Source organism: Vulpes lagopus, chromosome 3 (genome assembly GCF_018345385.1).
Source record: "Vulpes lagopus strain Blue_001 chromosome 3, ASM1834538v1, whole genome shotgun sequence".
NCBI classification, from domain to species: domain Eukaryota; kingdom Metazoa; phylum Chordata; class Mammalia; order Carnivora; family Canidae; genus Vulpes; species Vulpes lagopus.
The window spans coordinates 105082264-105099046 of NC_054826.1; the positions used below are offsets into that span (position 1 = coordinate 105082264).

The 16783-nt window shown below is 49.2% G+C and overlaps 1 protein-coding gene across 1 annotated transcript in view; it reads right to left on the reverse strand.

The window, feature by feature from the left end:
• Nucleotides 1-16783, reverse strand: part of DNAAF5 (dynein axonemal assembly factor 5) — a 47552-nt gene that overhangs the window by 29306 nt on the left and 1463 nt on the right. The window contains exons 2-4 of the mRNA XM_041749209.1: nt 15062-15246; nt 6345-6469; nt 5886-6004 (exon numbers count right to left, since the gene is read on the reverse strand). Of these exons, the coding sequence (XP_041605143.1) occupies nt 5886-6004; nt 6345-6469; nt 15062-15246 (429 nt within the window). The remainder of the gene's footprint in view (nt 1-5885; nt 6005-6344; nt 6470-15061; nt 15247-16783) is intronic.

Genomic DNA, 16783 nt, shown 5'->3' on the forward strand with positions numbered 1-16783 from the left:
CTACGGCCAGGGCAGCCCCTGATCCGGCCCTTTCCTCAGCAGCTCGCATATTCCAGATGCTCAACTCAGATGTGACCCTCTGGAAAGCCTGCTGTTAGGATGCCAGTCTTCCCAGGCCTCATGGGCACCCATACCCTCAAGGTGCAGCAGCTTCAAGACTCATCAAATGAGGGTTGTCCCTGGAGACTGAGCCCTGTGCAGGGAAGGGTCCATCAAGTCTTCCACATTGTGGGGCGGGAAGCCCCCAGGAAATGCTCGCTGAATGCACCAACAGACCACTAGCACAGAGCCTCTGTAAGTTTCATTGTTTTTTTTTTTTTTTAAAGATTTATTCATTCATGAGAGACATAGAGACACAGAAGAGAGAGGCAGAGACACAGGCAGAGGGAGAGACACAGGCTCCATGCAGAGAGCCTGATGCAGGACTCGATCCCAGGACCCCAGAATCACACCCTGAGCTGAAGGCAGGTGCTAAACCACTGAGCCACCCAAGTGTTTCTGCAAGTTTCTTAGAAACAGTTTTACTGAGATGTGATCTATGTGTTGTAGATGCCACTTTTAACCCTGTGAACTGAGTTGACTCACAGTCTCAGGGTTCTCCCACTGTATGGGAGCCACAAGCTGCTTGCAGTCAACCCCTTACCTGTGCCCAAGGAACCATGAGCCTGCTTTCCCTCCCTACGGTTCCATCTTTCCTAGAGATCTCATATGAATGAGCTTTCTCACTAAACATGTTTCTGAGATTCATTCATGTTATAGCATGTGTCAGAATCTCATTCCTGTTTGTGGCTGAGTACTGCTACATGGCATGGACAGACATAACTTGTTGATCCAGGCACCATCTGGTGGGCCTTGGGCTGTTCCCACTTTGAGGATACACGAATGATGCTGCTGTGAACATGCACGCACATGCCGGAGGAGGGGCAGTTTTCATCTCTGTCAAATGTTTACCTGGGGTGGGACAGCGGGATCACATAATCACATGGAAGGTGCACATTTAACCCTTCAAGAAAGCTCCTGAACTCTTTTCCAAAGTGTCTGCATTGTTTTATCTTCCCCCCAGCAACATGTGAGGGCTCTCTTTCCCCATGTTCATTCCTTTCAAGATGTGATTACTGCTGATTTTGGGAAACAACACAAGGTCAATGTTTCTGTTTGTCCTGTAATCCGAGGAAGTGCCGGAGGCCTGAGCGATGATTAACTTCTTATGTCCAGAGTCCAGACTACAACTCAGACTCTATCTACTCATCTTTTCTTTGAAAACATAATTGCAGTACTTCCGCAAGCAACAAGCATGCAAAGACAGCTCAAGCGGACGAGCTGGCAGAGGGGCAGGGACGGCTCAGTGTGCTGGCTCAGCCCCACAGAACCAGCTGCGGTTACAAGGCTTGCTCAACCTTACAACAAGCAGACCAGATACAAATACTCGTAAAGCCAATTTGTTTTCATTACTGAAACAAAATTAAATATGATAGCAACAGAGAATTGCTTAACTTTGGTAGAAACAGACGGTGAATGTCAAGAGCAATGCAACAATCCTATGTCACCTAAGGAGGAGATACTGTTTGTAAAGGTGGGCTGGGAAGGAAGATCATAGCCAGTTGGGTGTCAAGACTCAGCCTGTGTCCATAGGGGACAGAGAAGCTCTGGGAGCTGTGACCACTCAGGTCTAAGAGTCAAAGTTCACGCCCTTGCTCAAAGCTCAGGTGAGCTGTTTTTCTCTTAAGGTGCCCTCATTCCAAGGTCATTTTTCCAATCAGCTCAGCTGGGGCTTTATCACTGATCTGAGTGGATGTCTACAAGGCAGCCCTAAGTACCCCCCCATATGCCCTGTGCAGCCCCCGCTGTCATGAGGAGTGTGTGCCCCCCCCCCCCCCCCGGGGTTGCCAAGTCTATAGGTGATGCCCCAGGTGCAGGCAGCAGCAGCCTGAGATGAATCCTGATTCCCGGGGAGCGATGGAGTCTGCAGATGGGCAGAGCGCCTCCCACTGTGCCTGTGTTTTAACTCAAGGAGAGGTCACCACAAAGCACTAAGCTGGGCCAGAAGCATGTGGAATGGTAAATCAACTTCGTTGTTGCACACTTAGACAAAGGGAAATTTCACTGCAAGCAGAAAAAGAGATCAACAGTTTTACCCTGTACTGTGTATTTATAAACCACCACAAATAGGAAGGATGATTCTGGGTATTCTGCACAAGGTTCCAGCTGTTTGCAAAGTGGAGGTGTCTCAGAAACAATCAGAGACTGAACTCCTCGAAGAAATGGAGGCCCCTCGGCGCAGGGGGCAGGGGGCAATGGGAAGGGTGGAAGGGAGGGTCACCATCTAGAATCTGAATCTGGCTCAGGTGGGTGCTGATCTTGACTCACTGCCTGTGGACAAGCCACTCCATCCTTTGGGCACGATAAGGAGAAAACCAGGTAGGCCTGCAGCCTCTGAGTGGGGGAACCCCATCCTTTTCCTATAGCACTAAATGGGGAGCTACCTTTCTCCCCAGCACCCAGAGCTAGCTTGGAGTGAGTAACGTTCCACACCATGGATCCTCATTTAGTTCCCCCCAGTGCAAATCCACGCCCCATCCCCCATCTCTCTGCACAAGGAAACTTTTCTGACAACTCCCACCTCTCCAAATACTTGGATGAAACAGACAAGCAGAGCAGGTCTGAGCTCTCAAGAGAGCATGAAAGCCCTGAAGGGCATAAAAAAGCGATCTACATCACAATGGCAGTTATTCAAACGGAACTCCGCTTATTTCTAAAATGGGTAAAAAAACCCAACTCTATTCTCTTGTGTCAAAAGATCTGGCAAGCCATTCACCATTAAGAAGAGGTGCTTCCCAGTTCACTCAAGCGTCACCAAGGAAAACAGTTTTAACGGGAGGATAATTTCCAGCAGAAACGACTCCGGAACCCACTGTCATTACCCGATCCTGCTGCGGGCGGTTAGAGGGCGCGACTGATGGGCAGATCTCTTCAAGCATGAACTTGACTTCTGCCTGAGAAGAGCACTTAGTTCAGTGAGTGACTGACCTGGGGACAGTCCATGACGCCCTTCTGATCTTCCTAACATACAGCTAGGTTTTAAAGGCGGAGATTTATTTCCATGTGGGAACAGGAAACTTGCATTTGTCAAGCAAATGGCAAATCGTGTGGAGACAGATGATGTTCTATGCTACATGCACCTTGTTTTCTGAGCAAAGCAGGGATGGGCTCTGATTTAGACTTCTGTCCCAGTGTGCTGACCGGACCCTGACTGGACAGGACACAGGCCCATCAGCAGTAAGCTGTGCACCTCCCCAAATCCATCCATCCATACATTCAGAGAGGCATGGTGTCAGGAATAGGAAGTGAGAGACACGTGAAGCAGGAGGGGAGTGATCTCCCACGTCAGTCAGAGCGACGGGGGAGTGGGCCCCACCAGGGCCACCAGCTGTAGGTAAGCTGGGGACTTCAGAGGGAACCTGGTCAAATAGCAGTGTTACAGAACACAGATCCGACAGAGGGTGTACCCAGAATGTAGAAAGAATTCTCCAAACTCCATAATAAGATCATAAACAAATCAGTTCAACATGGACAAAAGTCTGAACAGACACTGAGTGAAGAAGGTATGTGGACAAGCACATGGCATGATGCAGGACAGATGCTGAGTTCAGACAAGTCACTACAGGCCTGACACCGCGTGTGCTGATGGGAATCTGCCCCAGGCAGGTGAGGCTGCAGAGAGGGGGGGATGGCAGCAACCAGCTCACAGCAGTGACCACACAACCCGCAATCCCACTCCCTGGGGCTTAACTGAGACAGTGGACATAGTTCAAAGGTTCACCCTTTCACCTTTGAACCTTTGGTTCAAAATCACCAAAGCCTGGAAATGATCCAAACATCCTTCCCCCTCGGCCAGAGGGGCACCTATAGAATGCCCCAGATCTTAACGAGTGGGGGTCATGCAATGATGTGCTTGTCAAACTACCTTCAAAGGGTGAGGGGTACTGTCAGAAATCATCTCTTGGGGCTGCAGTGTGGATAGGGATGGGGGACATTGCAGGACCCAAGGAGAGGCAGGTGGCAGAGCGGGGGGTGGCAGGAGGGCCATGTGCATGGTGAAGCTGGTGGCCGGTGGCAAGGTTCTGAGGAGGTTGCTGATGAAGTCTGATGTGTGAAATGGCGTAAAAAGAATCTGAAAGCTGAGATTTAAAATTCAGTTTAAAGAAATGATTTTAGAAGATGCCAACAATTTAACGAAATCTAGTGCTTATCCTGTTTTCTTAAAGGGAAGATTATTTATTTTAGAGAGAGAGAGTATGCACATGTGCAGGGGGAGGAGCAGAGGGAAAGGGACTAGCAGACTTCACTGAGCAGAAACCCCAATGTGGGGCTTGATTCCAAGACCAAAATCATGACCTGAGCCCAAACCAAGAGTCAGACACCCATCCGACTAGGCTGCCCAGGTGCCCCTACCCTGCTAACATGATTACAACTAATTCTACATTCATTCTGCTCAGATTTAAAATAGCCTTGGAAGCAGGATCAGCCTTTACTGCCAGCCTGCTGTGCCCCTATGCCCCCCTCTATCATGTAACCTGGGAGAAGACCCAATGCCATACCAGCACCAGACAAAAATGTCCCCTCAGCATGAAGACAGCCCTGTAGGTGCAGACCACGTGACCCATGGAGAGCTCACAGCAGAGAACAGAAGGTTGTGTCTAGGACCAGGGAGGGAGGCAACCTGGACCTCACATCTGAGGACAGCCACCATATCCTAACCTTGGTGAGAACCCAGCCAGGACTGCCCATAAGTAAGCAGAGTGCACGGTCTGTCGCCAGGGCTGAGCAGCGAGACATCGCCTCCAGGCAGCAGACGGGCGCACAAGGAGGGGCAGGAATCCCCCTCAGAACTCTCTTCCCTCACAGGCAACAAGGGTGTGTTAGAAAATAAAACCACAGCAATATTTATGACTAAGATGTTATACTGTCAGACTTTACTAAATCAGAAAAATCCCTACTAGCAACTCATTTTTGTACCTTTTCTAAAATACGTGTGATCTCCCCTTATATCAACCGTGCAGTGTGGGAGGCGAAGCTGGATCAGAAGATACGCTGACCAGAAAGAATTACAGCCATTGGATTCACAAGCTTAAGAGGGAGTAGGAGCTCCTTTGCTGGCCTCAGAGTCAGCATCACACCAAATAGAGACTCCAAGTGCTTGTCTCCCTGCTATCTTCACAGTCTGCGGGGTCCCGGCTGGGGCCTCACACAGCCACAGTCATTGGACAGGGTGCATCTTTATTGCTTTAGGCCCCTGCTGGCATGTACATCATCAGCATTTTGTTTTAAGAAGAGGTATGGCAAGATAGATGACTGCAACTGGGAGACCCACAAGAAAGTGGTTTCAGAACAGAGAAAACAAAAGTGTGCAGGTCTGTGGGGCAAGGAGGAGGGGCCGGCTTCAGTGGGCTCTTCGCAAACACCATTCAGATGTGACTCAGGTGAGCACTTGTAGACACCACACGCCTGCTCACGGCAAGGCAGGGAAAGACGGGAGGTGCATCTCATCCAGAATCGTGAGGGCTGCACCCTACCTGCGACCTGGGTGTATATTCTCTGTGACTGCATTTTGGATAACTCTTACAGTAGGTTTTCTTGTAAAGTGACAAAGCACCACCTGTTTCTAAAACTCCTGCCACCGCCAGTACTTCACAGTTGAGCATGGCCCTGGGACCCCTGTGGCAGCCCACACGGTCCCTCAGAACAAAGCTGGCCCAGGGAGAGGGAGCCACAGAGGCATCCTCCTGGCCTTAAGCAACACTGGAGGCTGGGCACATCATCCTGCCCACAGTGCCTCTCTCCACGGACAAACACCCCCTCGCGGACCTGGGGAAGGCCGCACTCACCTGGTGAGGGGTGATGGGCTGGAGGGGGAGTGGCAAAGTCGAGCTTGTCTTTGAGGTCCTCCTCGTTTTCCCTCTGCCACTGCAGGCCGACCTTCTCCCAGAGGCTGGTGGCCATGAGCCTGCAGCACAACACACACATCAGGGCAGGCAGCTCCTGCAGAGGCAGGTGGGGCTGGCAGACATGGCGCCAAGTCTCTTTAAGTACTATAAACCACAGAAATCTTCCGTGTGGCCCACGATCTCACAGCAAATACAGCAGAGGAGACAAGGTAAGCTTCTGGGAGAGACTCAGAGGCAGAGCAACAACCACTGCTCTCAGTGACCATTTAGGAGGAGTCTCTGATGTTCCAGAAAACAAAGGAACCTGCAGTTGCAACAGCAAAGGCTTCTGAGCCTCTTAAAACAGAAGGCCCGATGGCTCCCTAGAACCATGGCCACCAGCATCATTTCACCACTTACGTGATTTCAGGTATGTCGTCCTCAAGGCTGCTCAGCAACAGTGGGATGAGCTTGTGAAAGAAGGAATAACGGTCCCGCAGGTCCAGCAGCCAGCCCCCCACCACGCTGGTCACCGCCTGCCGCACCTATACGCAAAGGAAATAGGAAGGTAACCTCGGGGCAGCACCTGTCTCCCATGCAAACCCTGTGATGAACCTGAGCTCTGCCCTCCTGGCCAAACACCAGCCTGAGGTTCTGGAGCAGCTTTGCTGTTCATACTTGGGCTTGGAGAGAAGAGGTCAGGGCCACCTCGTCTTGTTGGTGCAAGCCCGCATCTCTAGGGCCTGGCCTGACCCTCTGCCAGCTACAGTTGGACCATGGTGCTGCCCAGGGCAACGCGGTGCACATGCAAAGTCTTCTGTGTGGGAGCCTCCCCAAGAAGCTGGCCGGCCGCTCTCTCACCGTGGGTGTTTATAGGCTGTTGGCAAGCCACCAGGAAACGTCAGCTTGCAGAGGCCACACCGCCAAGGACTTCTGTCCTGGAGCTCCATCCAGGGCCTCCTGGGGAAGCCAGCATGACACGCCCAGTCCTGCTGCTGGCTGAGGTGACGTGCATGCCTTCACCTACTTTGCCCACTGCAGGGAAGAAACGAGCTTTAAAACAAATGAGATGCCCAAGGTCTAGCTCCCTGAGAGCTGAACCTGAAGCAGGAATCTAGATACCCTAAATCCTCATGGGAGGGAAGTAGGATGGGGCAGAGGCCAAATAGAGATGTGGCTCAGCTGATGCCCAACCTCCGCCTGATCCTGGGGGAGCGTGGGAAGGCAATGGCACCACACCAAGTGTTGTCCCACTGCGGGCAGGGGCCTGACCACTTGCAGTGTGTGTCTGTTGTTGGCTGGGGCTGCCAATGGAAGGGGAAGCTCTTGCAGGGACTTCAAATGAAGTGTCCCCTGGGTGACATACCCATAGCAACCATGTCCCCAGCAGCTCCCAGGTCAGGGGACTGGGCACCAGCAGCATGTACAGCATGTTTAGGCAGTTGGGACTTGGGGTGGGCTGTTCAATCCTGGCTCTAGCAAGGCAGCTAGACAAGCAGAGTGCACCCAGAACCTGGCCCTGCTGACTTCTCTGAAGCTCATTCTCTCATTTTCCAGAAGGGAGAATAACAAGACATGTGCCACTTGCTTCTGGCTAGGAGGGAAAGCACCTGGCACCATGCTTGACATCCAGGAGGCACCAGGCACCTGGCTCATTCACCTGCGTGCCAGCATAAACAAAACAGTCCTGAGAGGCAAAGAAGCCTGGGAGCAGGGCCCTCTGGCTCTGTGCTACTATTGCAACTTCTTGAATTAAACTGTTTTATTTATTTGTTTGTTTGAAAATAAAAAGTTGCAATGTGAAATAAAGGGATGGTTATTATTAATGACATAAGCATGCTATTAACAACCAAAACTGTAACTAAAGATCCCAGAGTCTTTCAACAATTTGAAAACATGCATGATTAGCAGTCCAAGTACCCAGAAACAACTGGACACCCACAACAGCTCAACGCTGACTCCACTACCAAGGATACATTTAGCATAGAGTGGTCTTTCCATGTTGTCCTCCTGTGTGATCCTAGAGGCCCTCAGGGGTTGCTGAGGACGCCAGGTGCCTCAGAGCTAATGTTGCAAGAGGCGCGAGGGTCATTCTTACTGCAGAAGTACCTGCAATAGGTAGCATACTCAGAGCTCAGCCGACACCACATGCTACTGTCACTCAAGAGCCTGTTGGACAAAGGCATCCAACTGCAACCCAGCCTGGCTCCAGAATACGTGTAGAGTGAGCGGGGCCTCTGTGGGGATGGCGGGACTGGGGAGGACCAGACTCCACGGGGCCCTCCAAGAAGGTGCATCCTGGCAGCTGGGGAGACCCATGGGAACGCATCCAGCTGTGCTCTCCCGACACCCTACCCACATGTTGGGACAATAGGAGGGCCCCACACCCAGGACAGTCACTCTGACATCTCCCAAGATCCGGGCTCTTTTGCAGGTTGGAGATTTCATGCGTCTCCCCCTTGGGAGCTGGGAGAGCCAGAGTGCTGGCCTCCAAGCGGCCCCTGAGCCACACAGACAGGCCTCCCTAGCCTCAAGCTGGTGTCGCTAGAAACCTGCCTATCCCCATTATCACGAGACAAATTACCCCTTCTCTCAGCTCAGAAAAACACCACTGAGCAGAGCTGCCATGTAACAGTTTGACTAAGCAGGAAATCTGTCAATTAAAAAAAAAACAAAAAGAAAAACAAGCTTTTTGGCTTACGGATTGCGGGGTATTGGGCTGGAGAATCCACATACATATAACCTGCTAGATCAGCATGCAAAACCAGAGGGAAACACATGCATCATGCATTTAAAACAGCACACAAAAACAAAAGATAATTTTCCATCTTCCTTTAACTTGGAACATCTCACCTTTGCTTTTTCAGTCAAGGATGAGTGAAATGTCCAGTTCTCATGAGGAGGCCATCTATTTATGTGCCCTGCCCTCAGCAGATGCTAATGATGCACTCATCAGCTGACCAATGCTCTCATTCCGTCCACAAAGACATGAAAGCAGCTCTCTGGGCACAGCCCGTTGGAGGAACACCTTTCTAAAATTCACTCCCTTGAGCTTGAGCATTTCGGACTTTAGCGTTTGGGGGCCAGGGGAGGCAGCAGGATCTTTCTGCCCAGCACCTGAGTGTAAACAACGGTCTCATGCAAAGTTGCTCCACGGACTACCACTCTTGTCCCATGCTGACCAAAGGCCTTGGATTTTAAGCACCTTACATCACTTTAAGTAAACCTCATCTTTAAAATAAAAAAATTTTTAGTAGTATCGACACAATATTTTAATAACCAAATTTTATTTCAAATACAGTATTTAAATTCTGTTAAAGAAAAATTAGCAAAAGGGGCTTCAGCTGAATCTGTACATTTTTATTTTTCAATCTGAAAATGATACAGTGTAATATTTACTACAGCCACTGTATTTTTTTTTTTTACTCTTACTTCAGTCTGATATCAGGGGGCAGAAGATGGGAAGAAGGAGAGAGGAAGGGTAGGTCACAACAAGCAAAGCTCACCCAGCACCTCCCTTCCCCTGTGCTCACATACGTTATGCTTTTACTGACGTGGTAGAAATTTCATACCTGCTCTAACAAAAACAGTCATAGAGTGTATCCCTTCTGATAGAGCCACAGGCTTCCATTTTTATGATGTTCTGACTAGACCCAAGAATTCTGATACCTGGGCAGCCCAGGTGGCTCAGCGGTTTAGCACCGCCTTCAGCCCAGGGCATGATCCTGGAGACCTGGGATCGAATCCCTGCATGGAGCTGCTTCTCCCTCTGCCTGTCTCTCTGCCTGTCTCTGTCTCTCATAAATAAATAAAATATTAAAAAAAAAAAAAAAAAGAAAAGAATTCTGATACCTGTTTAAGTTCACTCAGGCAGGACTCCACCCTCAGGGTCTGTACTTTACAGCATCCAATCCCACAGACTCTAAAAAGTCAGAACTGATGGGGGAACTGTCTCCTCTCCTCACGCACCCCTTTATCCCCATACTCATCATTTCTCAGCACAAATGAAGTCCTTACAGCTCATTAGACTGAGTCCCCTGCAAGGGCTGGGGCAGGACCTGCTCATTTGTATGCATCACTAGGATGCTGGCAGAGGCAAGGTGTTCAGAAATGCCTAAGGCCTGACCTGGATGCCTGCTGGACCACCAGCAGCGGGACAGGTGGGGCCAGCCAACCTCCTGTTTGCTGAGCCTGGCTTTACCAGGCAGGCTCCCACACAGACACCCATGCAGGCCACACATCCCAGGAGCTTTAACAACAGGGTCAGAGTGTTTTAAGCAAACTACAAAGAGCACACACAATTCTAGTTTCTTTTTTTTTAACTTTTTTTTTTTTTAAAGATCAGAGAGAGAGGCAGAGACATAGGCAGAGAGAGAAGCAGGCTCCATGCAGGGAGCCCAATGTGGGACTCTATCCTGGGACTCCAGGATTATGCCCTGGGCCGAAGGCAGGCCCTCAACCACTGAGTCACCCAGGTGTCCCCACAATTCTAGCTTCTAATGGAAACATTATCATCTGCAATAATGCAGAGAGGTTCCCAAAGGTTAAGGGTGACCCTGGGGCAACTGAGGGCTGCAATAGACATATGACTACGGGTAATAGTACTCTTCCACTTGGATGCTGCACACAAAAGGATGAGGTGGCCTTTCTGGGCCTAGGGGAAGCTCCCTTAGCCCTGCCACACTGGGAGACCCCCCCCCCCCCCCCCGCCACACACACACACACCTTTTCCATGTGCTCAGACATGTCCTGGAGGCCCGAAGTGGCAAAGCTCCAGAAGGAGAATTGCAGAAGCTACCTGGCACATGCTCTGAGCCCCGTGTGGCCCTAGGTGAGCTCTGTGTCTCTCTGTGCCCTGCTTCCCCATCTGTGGGATAAGGGCATCACAGTCTCCTCTGCATGGACAACACAGACAAAATGGGTCAATTCAGGCCAAGCACTTAGAATAGGTTACTTCCTTCCAGGTGTCCACCTTAGCATGTAGTTCAGTGACCTAGAATAGGTCAGGCCGGCTGGCAGGGCAGCGGTTGCTGAATGTTTTCAACAAGTTACAAAGCAGTGATGACCTCACCTTCTGCACAGAGCATGTCCACAGTACCAAATGGCCCATCACCTGAAGTCCCAGCAAACATCCACAGAGCCCAGGACCATGAGGGCCTGAGAGCTGATGCAGACATAGGAAGGACAGCACAGGACTTCCCTACCTGCTCATTGGAAGGAACTTTGTGATTACCCCGCAGACATGACCCCGTGGCAGCGTGAAAGATGTGGGCAGCTGCTGTGCTGGATTTGAAATCCCACATCAACCTTCCCTGGAAATCATAACAGAGCAAACCAAATACCCCCAGGAAGAAATGGAAACAAAAATAGTTTTAACAATGGAGTAAACCTGTTTTGGAATATTAAGTAATAAATAGTTGCAGCCCCGAGTTTTGGGAAAGCCAATGACCAAAGAAACATAATGTCATCCTTGGTAGCACCAGAGACCACAATTAGCTAAGAATTTCCTCCCTCTTCTGGGACTCCACCTGGAGTCAGGGCACCCATATTTTAAGCTCAAAAAACATAAAAGCTTTTCCATAGTTAAGTTATATAGAGAGAGCTATTTACAGGGAGCTATCAATACACAGTTAAACTCTTTACGGGGACCTGTCAATACACAGTTATACTCTTTACAGGGACCTGCCCATACAGTTATACTCTTTAAGGAGCCTATCCATACAGTTACACTCTTTACAGGGACCTATCAATAGAGAGTTACACTCTATACAGGAACCTGTTGATACACAATGATACTCTTTACAGGGACCTGTCCATACTGTTATACTCTTTACAGGGACCTGTCCATACATAGTTAGATTCTTTACAGGGACCTATTGATGCACAGTTATACTCTTTACAAGGACCTGTCAAGACAGTTACACTCTTTACAGGGACCTGTTGATACAGTTATACTCTTTGCAGGGAGCCGTTGGTACACAGATAGACTCTTTTTTGGGGTGTGTTGATACACATTATACTCTTTACAGAGACCTGTCGATACACAGTTATACTCTTTACAGGGAACTTGTCCATATACAGTTATATTCTTTACAAGGGCGTGTTGATACACAGTTAATATTCTTTACAGGGGCCTATGGATAGACTTACACTTTTTAAGGGACCTATAGATACAATTGTACTATTTATAGGGAGCCATCAATACAGTTATAGTCTTTAAAGAGACCTATGGACACAGTTACACTATTTGAAAGCTATAACATAACTATGCTATTTACAGGTAGCTCCTAATCGATACACAGTAATACTGTTTAAAGATAGCTGTTATTACATAGTTAACAGTATTTTGAGGAAAACCATTTCACATGTGACACAAGGAAACCACTGTCTTTGCTGTTCTTGCTTCACCTGAAGCAAGCTGATAAACTGTCCCAGGCAGGGAAGTTTCACTGGACTCTGTTCTGGCCCTCACTTCCTGTAGCCAGGTCTCTAGAGAGTGCTGACCCATCATCTTATCTCCTCCTCCCTTGGCAGAGCTCATTTCTACTCTGGTTCTCCCACTTCCCAAGCTGCTATGTGCTGATCCAAACTGAGCTTCAGGAGGGGCCAGTGTACACTCAGCTGGCCCTGAGACTGAACACACAGACTGGTTCTTGGGTGGAGGAAGGTCCCTTTGTCTCTGCCTGCACCCTCATTATAACTCACAGAGATACCTGAGGACAAAGCCCTGGTAGCCAAGTAGACATCCTGGGTAGGCAGTGTGCCACGCCTGGACCCTGGTGTAAGACATCACAAACATGCAGCTGAGTTGGGGCTTCTGCCCTGGGCCCTAAAGCCTTGAGAGGTACTCTCATCCTGCGGAAAGGCATGCCCAGTCCTCTCCCTCTCGCCCCTCTGCCTTCTCAGGACTCCCACAGCAAATGATAAGAATCTCGAAACCTTCTATGTCATTGGAACAGGCATCTCAACCCTTCCAGTCTATATGTCCACATACACCCACAAGCAAAACTGCATCAGGAGTCCCATAAGGTGAATGTTATAGCATGTAAAGTAGACAATTTGTCAATAAGCACCTGAAAATATGCTCAATGCTACTAATCATTAGGGAAACAGAAGTCAAAACCACAATGAGACACCACTTCACACCCATTAGGACAGCTATAAATAAACAAAAACCAGAAAATAAGTGTTGGGAGGACATAGAGGAATTGAAACCCTTATGCATTGTTGCTGGGATTTAAGATGGTATAGACATATGGAATGGTTTGGTGGCTCTTCAATAAGCTTACAGCAGAGCTGCCACAGGCCCAGTAATTCTAGTCCTTGGTCTAAACCCATGCTCAAGAGGTGAAGCTGGACTCAAACAGATGTGCGGCTTCATGTTCAAGCAGCACTATTCACAACAGCCAAGAGGTGGAAACAACCCAGGTGACCATTGATGGATGACTGGACACACAAAATATGGCCCATCCATGTGACAGATGCTACTCCACTTTAAAAGGATGGAACACGGACACATGCCCCAGCATGGATGAGCCTCCAACACATCACACTTAGAGAAAGAGGTCAGTCATAAAGATCACCTACTGATTCTGCTTATATAAAGTATCCTGAGTAGACAAAGTCATACAGACAGAAAGAGCTTATCAGAGGGGGTGGGAGCAGGGAGGAATGGGGAGTCACTGCTCAATTCTGCTTGGGACAGTAGAAAAGGTTTGGTTGGTGGCAATGGCTGCACTATGTGGTCAATGTACTTAATGCAACTGAACTCTATCTCAAAAATGGTTGAAATAGCAAACTTTATGTTATATATATTTTACTAAATATTTTAAAACTAATATATCAAAAACAATCAACACTTAAATGAGTGGATTACATAGTATTTAAGTTGTGGTTCAATAAAGCTGTTTAAAAAATAAAACAAGGGCAACTGGGTAACTCAGTCCATTGAGCGTCTTTACTATCAGTTTCAGCTCAGGTCATGATCATGAGCCCAGTGCTGGGCTCTGTGCTCAGCACAATCTGCTTGAGAGTCTCTCTCTCTCTCTCTCTCTCTCTCTCTCTCTGCCCCTCCTACTCTCTCTGTCTAAAATAAATAAATAAATCTTTAAAAGAAATTAAAAACAAAAAAACAAAGAAACTTGAAAGAATATTCAAGTGTACCTGTGGTTAGGAGGCTGGGCAATGCCACAGAACAGTCTCTGGTGTCAGTAGGCCTGGACCCAGAGGCTAGCTCCAACTGGGTGACCTTGAGCATGTAATATAATCTCCAAACTGGAGGAGACGTAAGAGCAGCTAATGTGAAGGACTAAATGACACGGCATGTGGACAACAGCACGGCCTGGCACACAAGTGCTTGATGCATGTAGCTAATGCTAATTAGGACAGTTGAGGCCATGCTACCACACCACCAGATTTTCAATCACTGGTCACCTTGGGCCACCTGGCCATAAGGCAAGGATACTTTCTAGTCACTCTGGACGACTTGCACCAGCTACCACTAATTCGCCCACGCCATGTGACCAGAAGCATATGCTCCCTCTTCACTTGTGTCCTCCCTCTGGCAGGGGCTCCTATGTCCACTGTGGCCTTCACCCTGCTCCCTATTGTTGGCAGAGTTTGTAAAGTTCTATAAGCAAACTGCGACCTCAGATCCATGACACAGCCTCTAAGCTGACTTCTGCCAACACAAAAGCCAGTACTCTGATCTCTGCTTGTCTGTCTCTCTGTGGGTCCCAAGGCCCAACAGAGGGATCAGCCTGACATACCAACTCAGATCCACCCTTCTCCTCCCAGGCCTGGCACGCCAACTGCTCTGGCTCATCAGGTAACTCTGCCTTGACGGACTGGCATATGAAAGACACCTCTGGAACTGTGGAGCATACATGGTTAGGCTGTTTTCCAAAGAGGAAATGGTCCTCTTCCATGTTCCTCACAAGGAAGAATGACAAATGCACTGAAACAATTCAACTCTTCCCTACTTCCCAAAGACATGAACTAAGGACACCTTGTCACTGAAAATGATAAGAGACGTTTGGTATAACAAGGTAACAGTTTTTAAAAAAACAAAGGAGTGAGTTACAAATAGCATGATTTGGTGAAGAGGAGGGATCACCCAGGGGAGAAACTCCTGTTACCTGTGGGACGTCGTCAAAGAGCCTCTGAGCAAAGTGAGGAAGCACATCGTCTACTGACTTGCCGTTGCCGAACTGGATCACAGTACCCGTGGCCTCAATGACAGCCACCCGCACCTTCCAGTGCTGGTGTGAGATGCTCTGCATCAGGGGACTGATCAAGGACTCTGACTGCATGTGGAAGTGGTCTGTGAGAAGAGGAGGACATCAGTTACCAGGGCTGCTCCCCATCGGCCTTGGCCCCGTCCACCTCCACAGGCTCCCTGGAGGACAGGCCACCTGTGCCTTGGAACTTCCTGTCCCCACCCAGGTCCCTGCTGCAGGTGTGGCCTTGGGCTCAAGCCTGGCAAGCAAAGCTTTGTACCCCTAGCACTGGGAGAGGCACAGTACAGCCATGTGACCCAAACAGCACCAAAGGGAAAAGGCGGGGGGCCTGACTCCATCTCAGCAGGAGGCAGGAGCTGTGAGGAACAGTATGAAGCTGATGACAGTGGCACTGGGTGCCTGAAGGGGACGCTGACCAAAGCAGAGGAATCCAGCCTGGAGGATACCATGCGAGCCCCCACATGGGGTGTGCCTGAAGTCAGACACCCAGCACTACTGTAAAGAGCAGTGCTTTGGGCTAAGCCACCATTTCCTGTTTGTAAGATCTTCACAGAAGTCAGAACGAGAACGTCTCTGATAGTTCTATAATGAAGATCTAACCTCACTTCTGCTGCTGCTTGAAACCCATCCATGAGACGGCTATTTCAGAGATACTTTGGTTGACCTCTAACCCTTAAGTCCTCAGATTGAGGCAGGACATTAATTTATACTGCCCAGTGTGATGGGGATCCAGGAGAGGCCCCTTACCAGGAGTAGGCAGAGGAGGGGGATGGTTTTGGGAAGGGAAATGCTTGAAGCAGAGGGAAGAGTCCTTCACTTAACAATCAGTGGGCACCTGGGAGGCGCCTTGCTACGTGCGAGGCACTAGGCCACCCTTCCTGAACTTACAATCTAGTGAGGGAACATGCAAAGCCTGGAAGGCATGAGGAGCAGTCAATCTGGCTGATGCACAGAGCAGGGAGTTAGGTGGTTGGGGGTCAATGAGCAATGAGTTAAAAGCTTGTAATTCCCAATGTCTGTCTCCAGCCCAAGCCTCACTCTTAGTTCTTCTAGAATTCTGCAGTATTTGAACCCAAACTTACGACTCAGAATGGAAATCTTGACAATCCATAATGGGAAGGGCTAAAAGGGAGCCCCATTCTTCCTTTGTCTCCTGTTCACCCAAACCTCCTTCTCCCTCATCCCTCACCCAATTCAACCGGAAACCCTGCCAGCTCCTTATTTAACATCAATCCACTTTTCTCTGTCTCTATTAGCAGACTGCTCACCCACAACTCAAGCCCAAGCTAGCCATCATCTAAATATGGATTAACTATGACTCCAACTAACCTAATTTCTTTTTTGCCATCTTGGTAATCAATTCTCCATGAGCACCAGAGTGATCTTTTAAAAATCGGAATCTAGGCCTCTCTCGCCCCTACTCCACACCGTCCACTGCCTCTAATAATTTCAAACCCCCAGCAGCAGCCCCAGCCTGCCCTCCTTCCCTCCAGCCACCCTGATCTCTTTTTGCTCCTCTGACCTGCCAAGCTTACTGCTCAAACCTGGTTTCCTTCTGACCTTCATCTTAACGTCTGTCCTACAGCAAGCCTTCCCAACAAGACAAGGCGTTGGGATGTA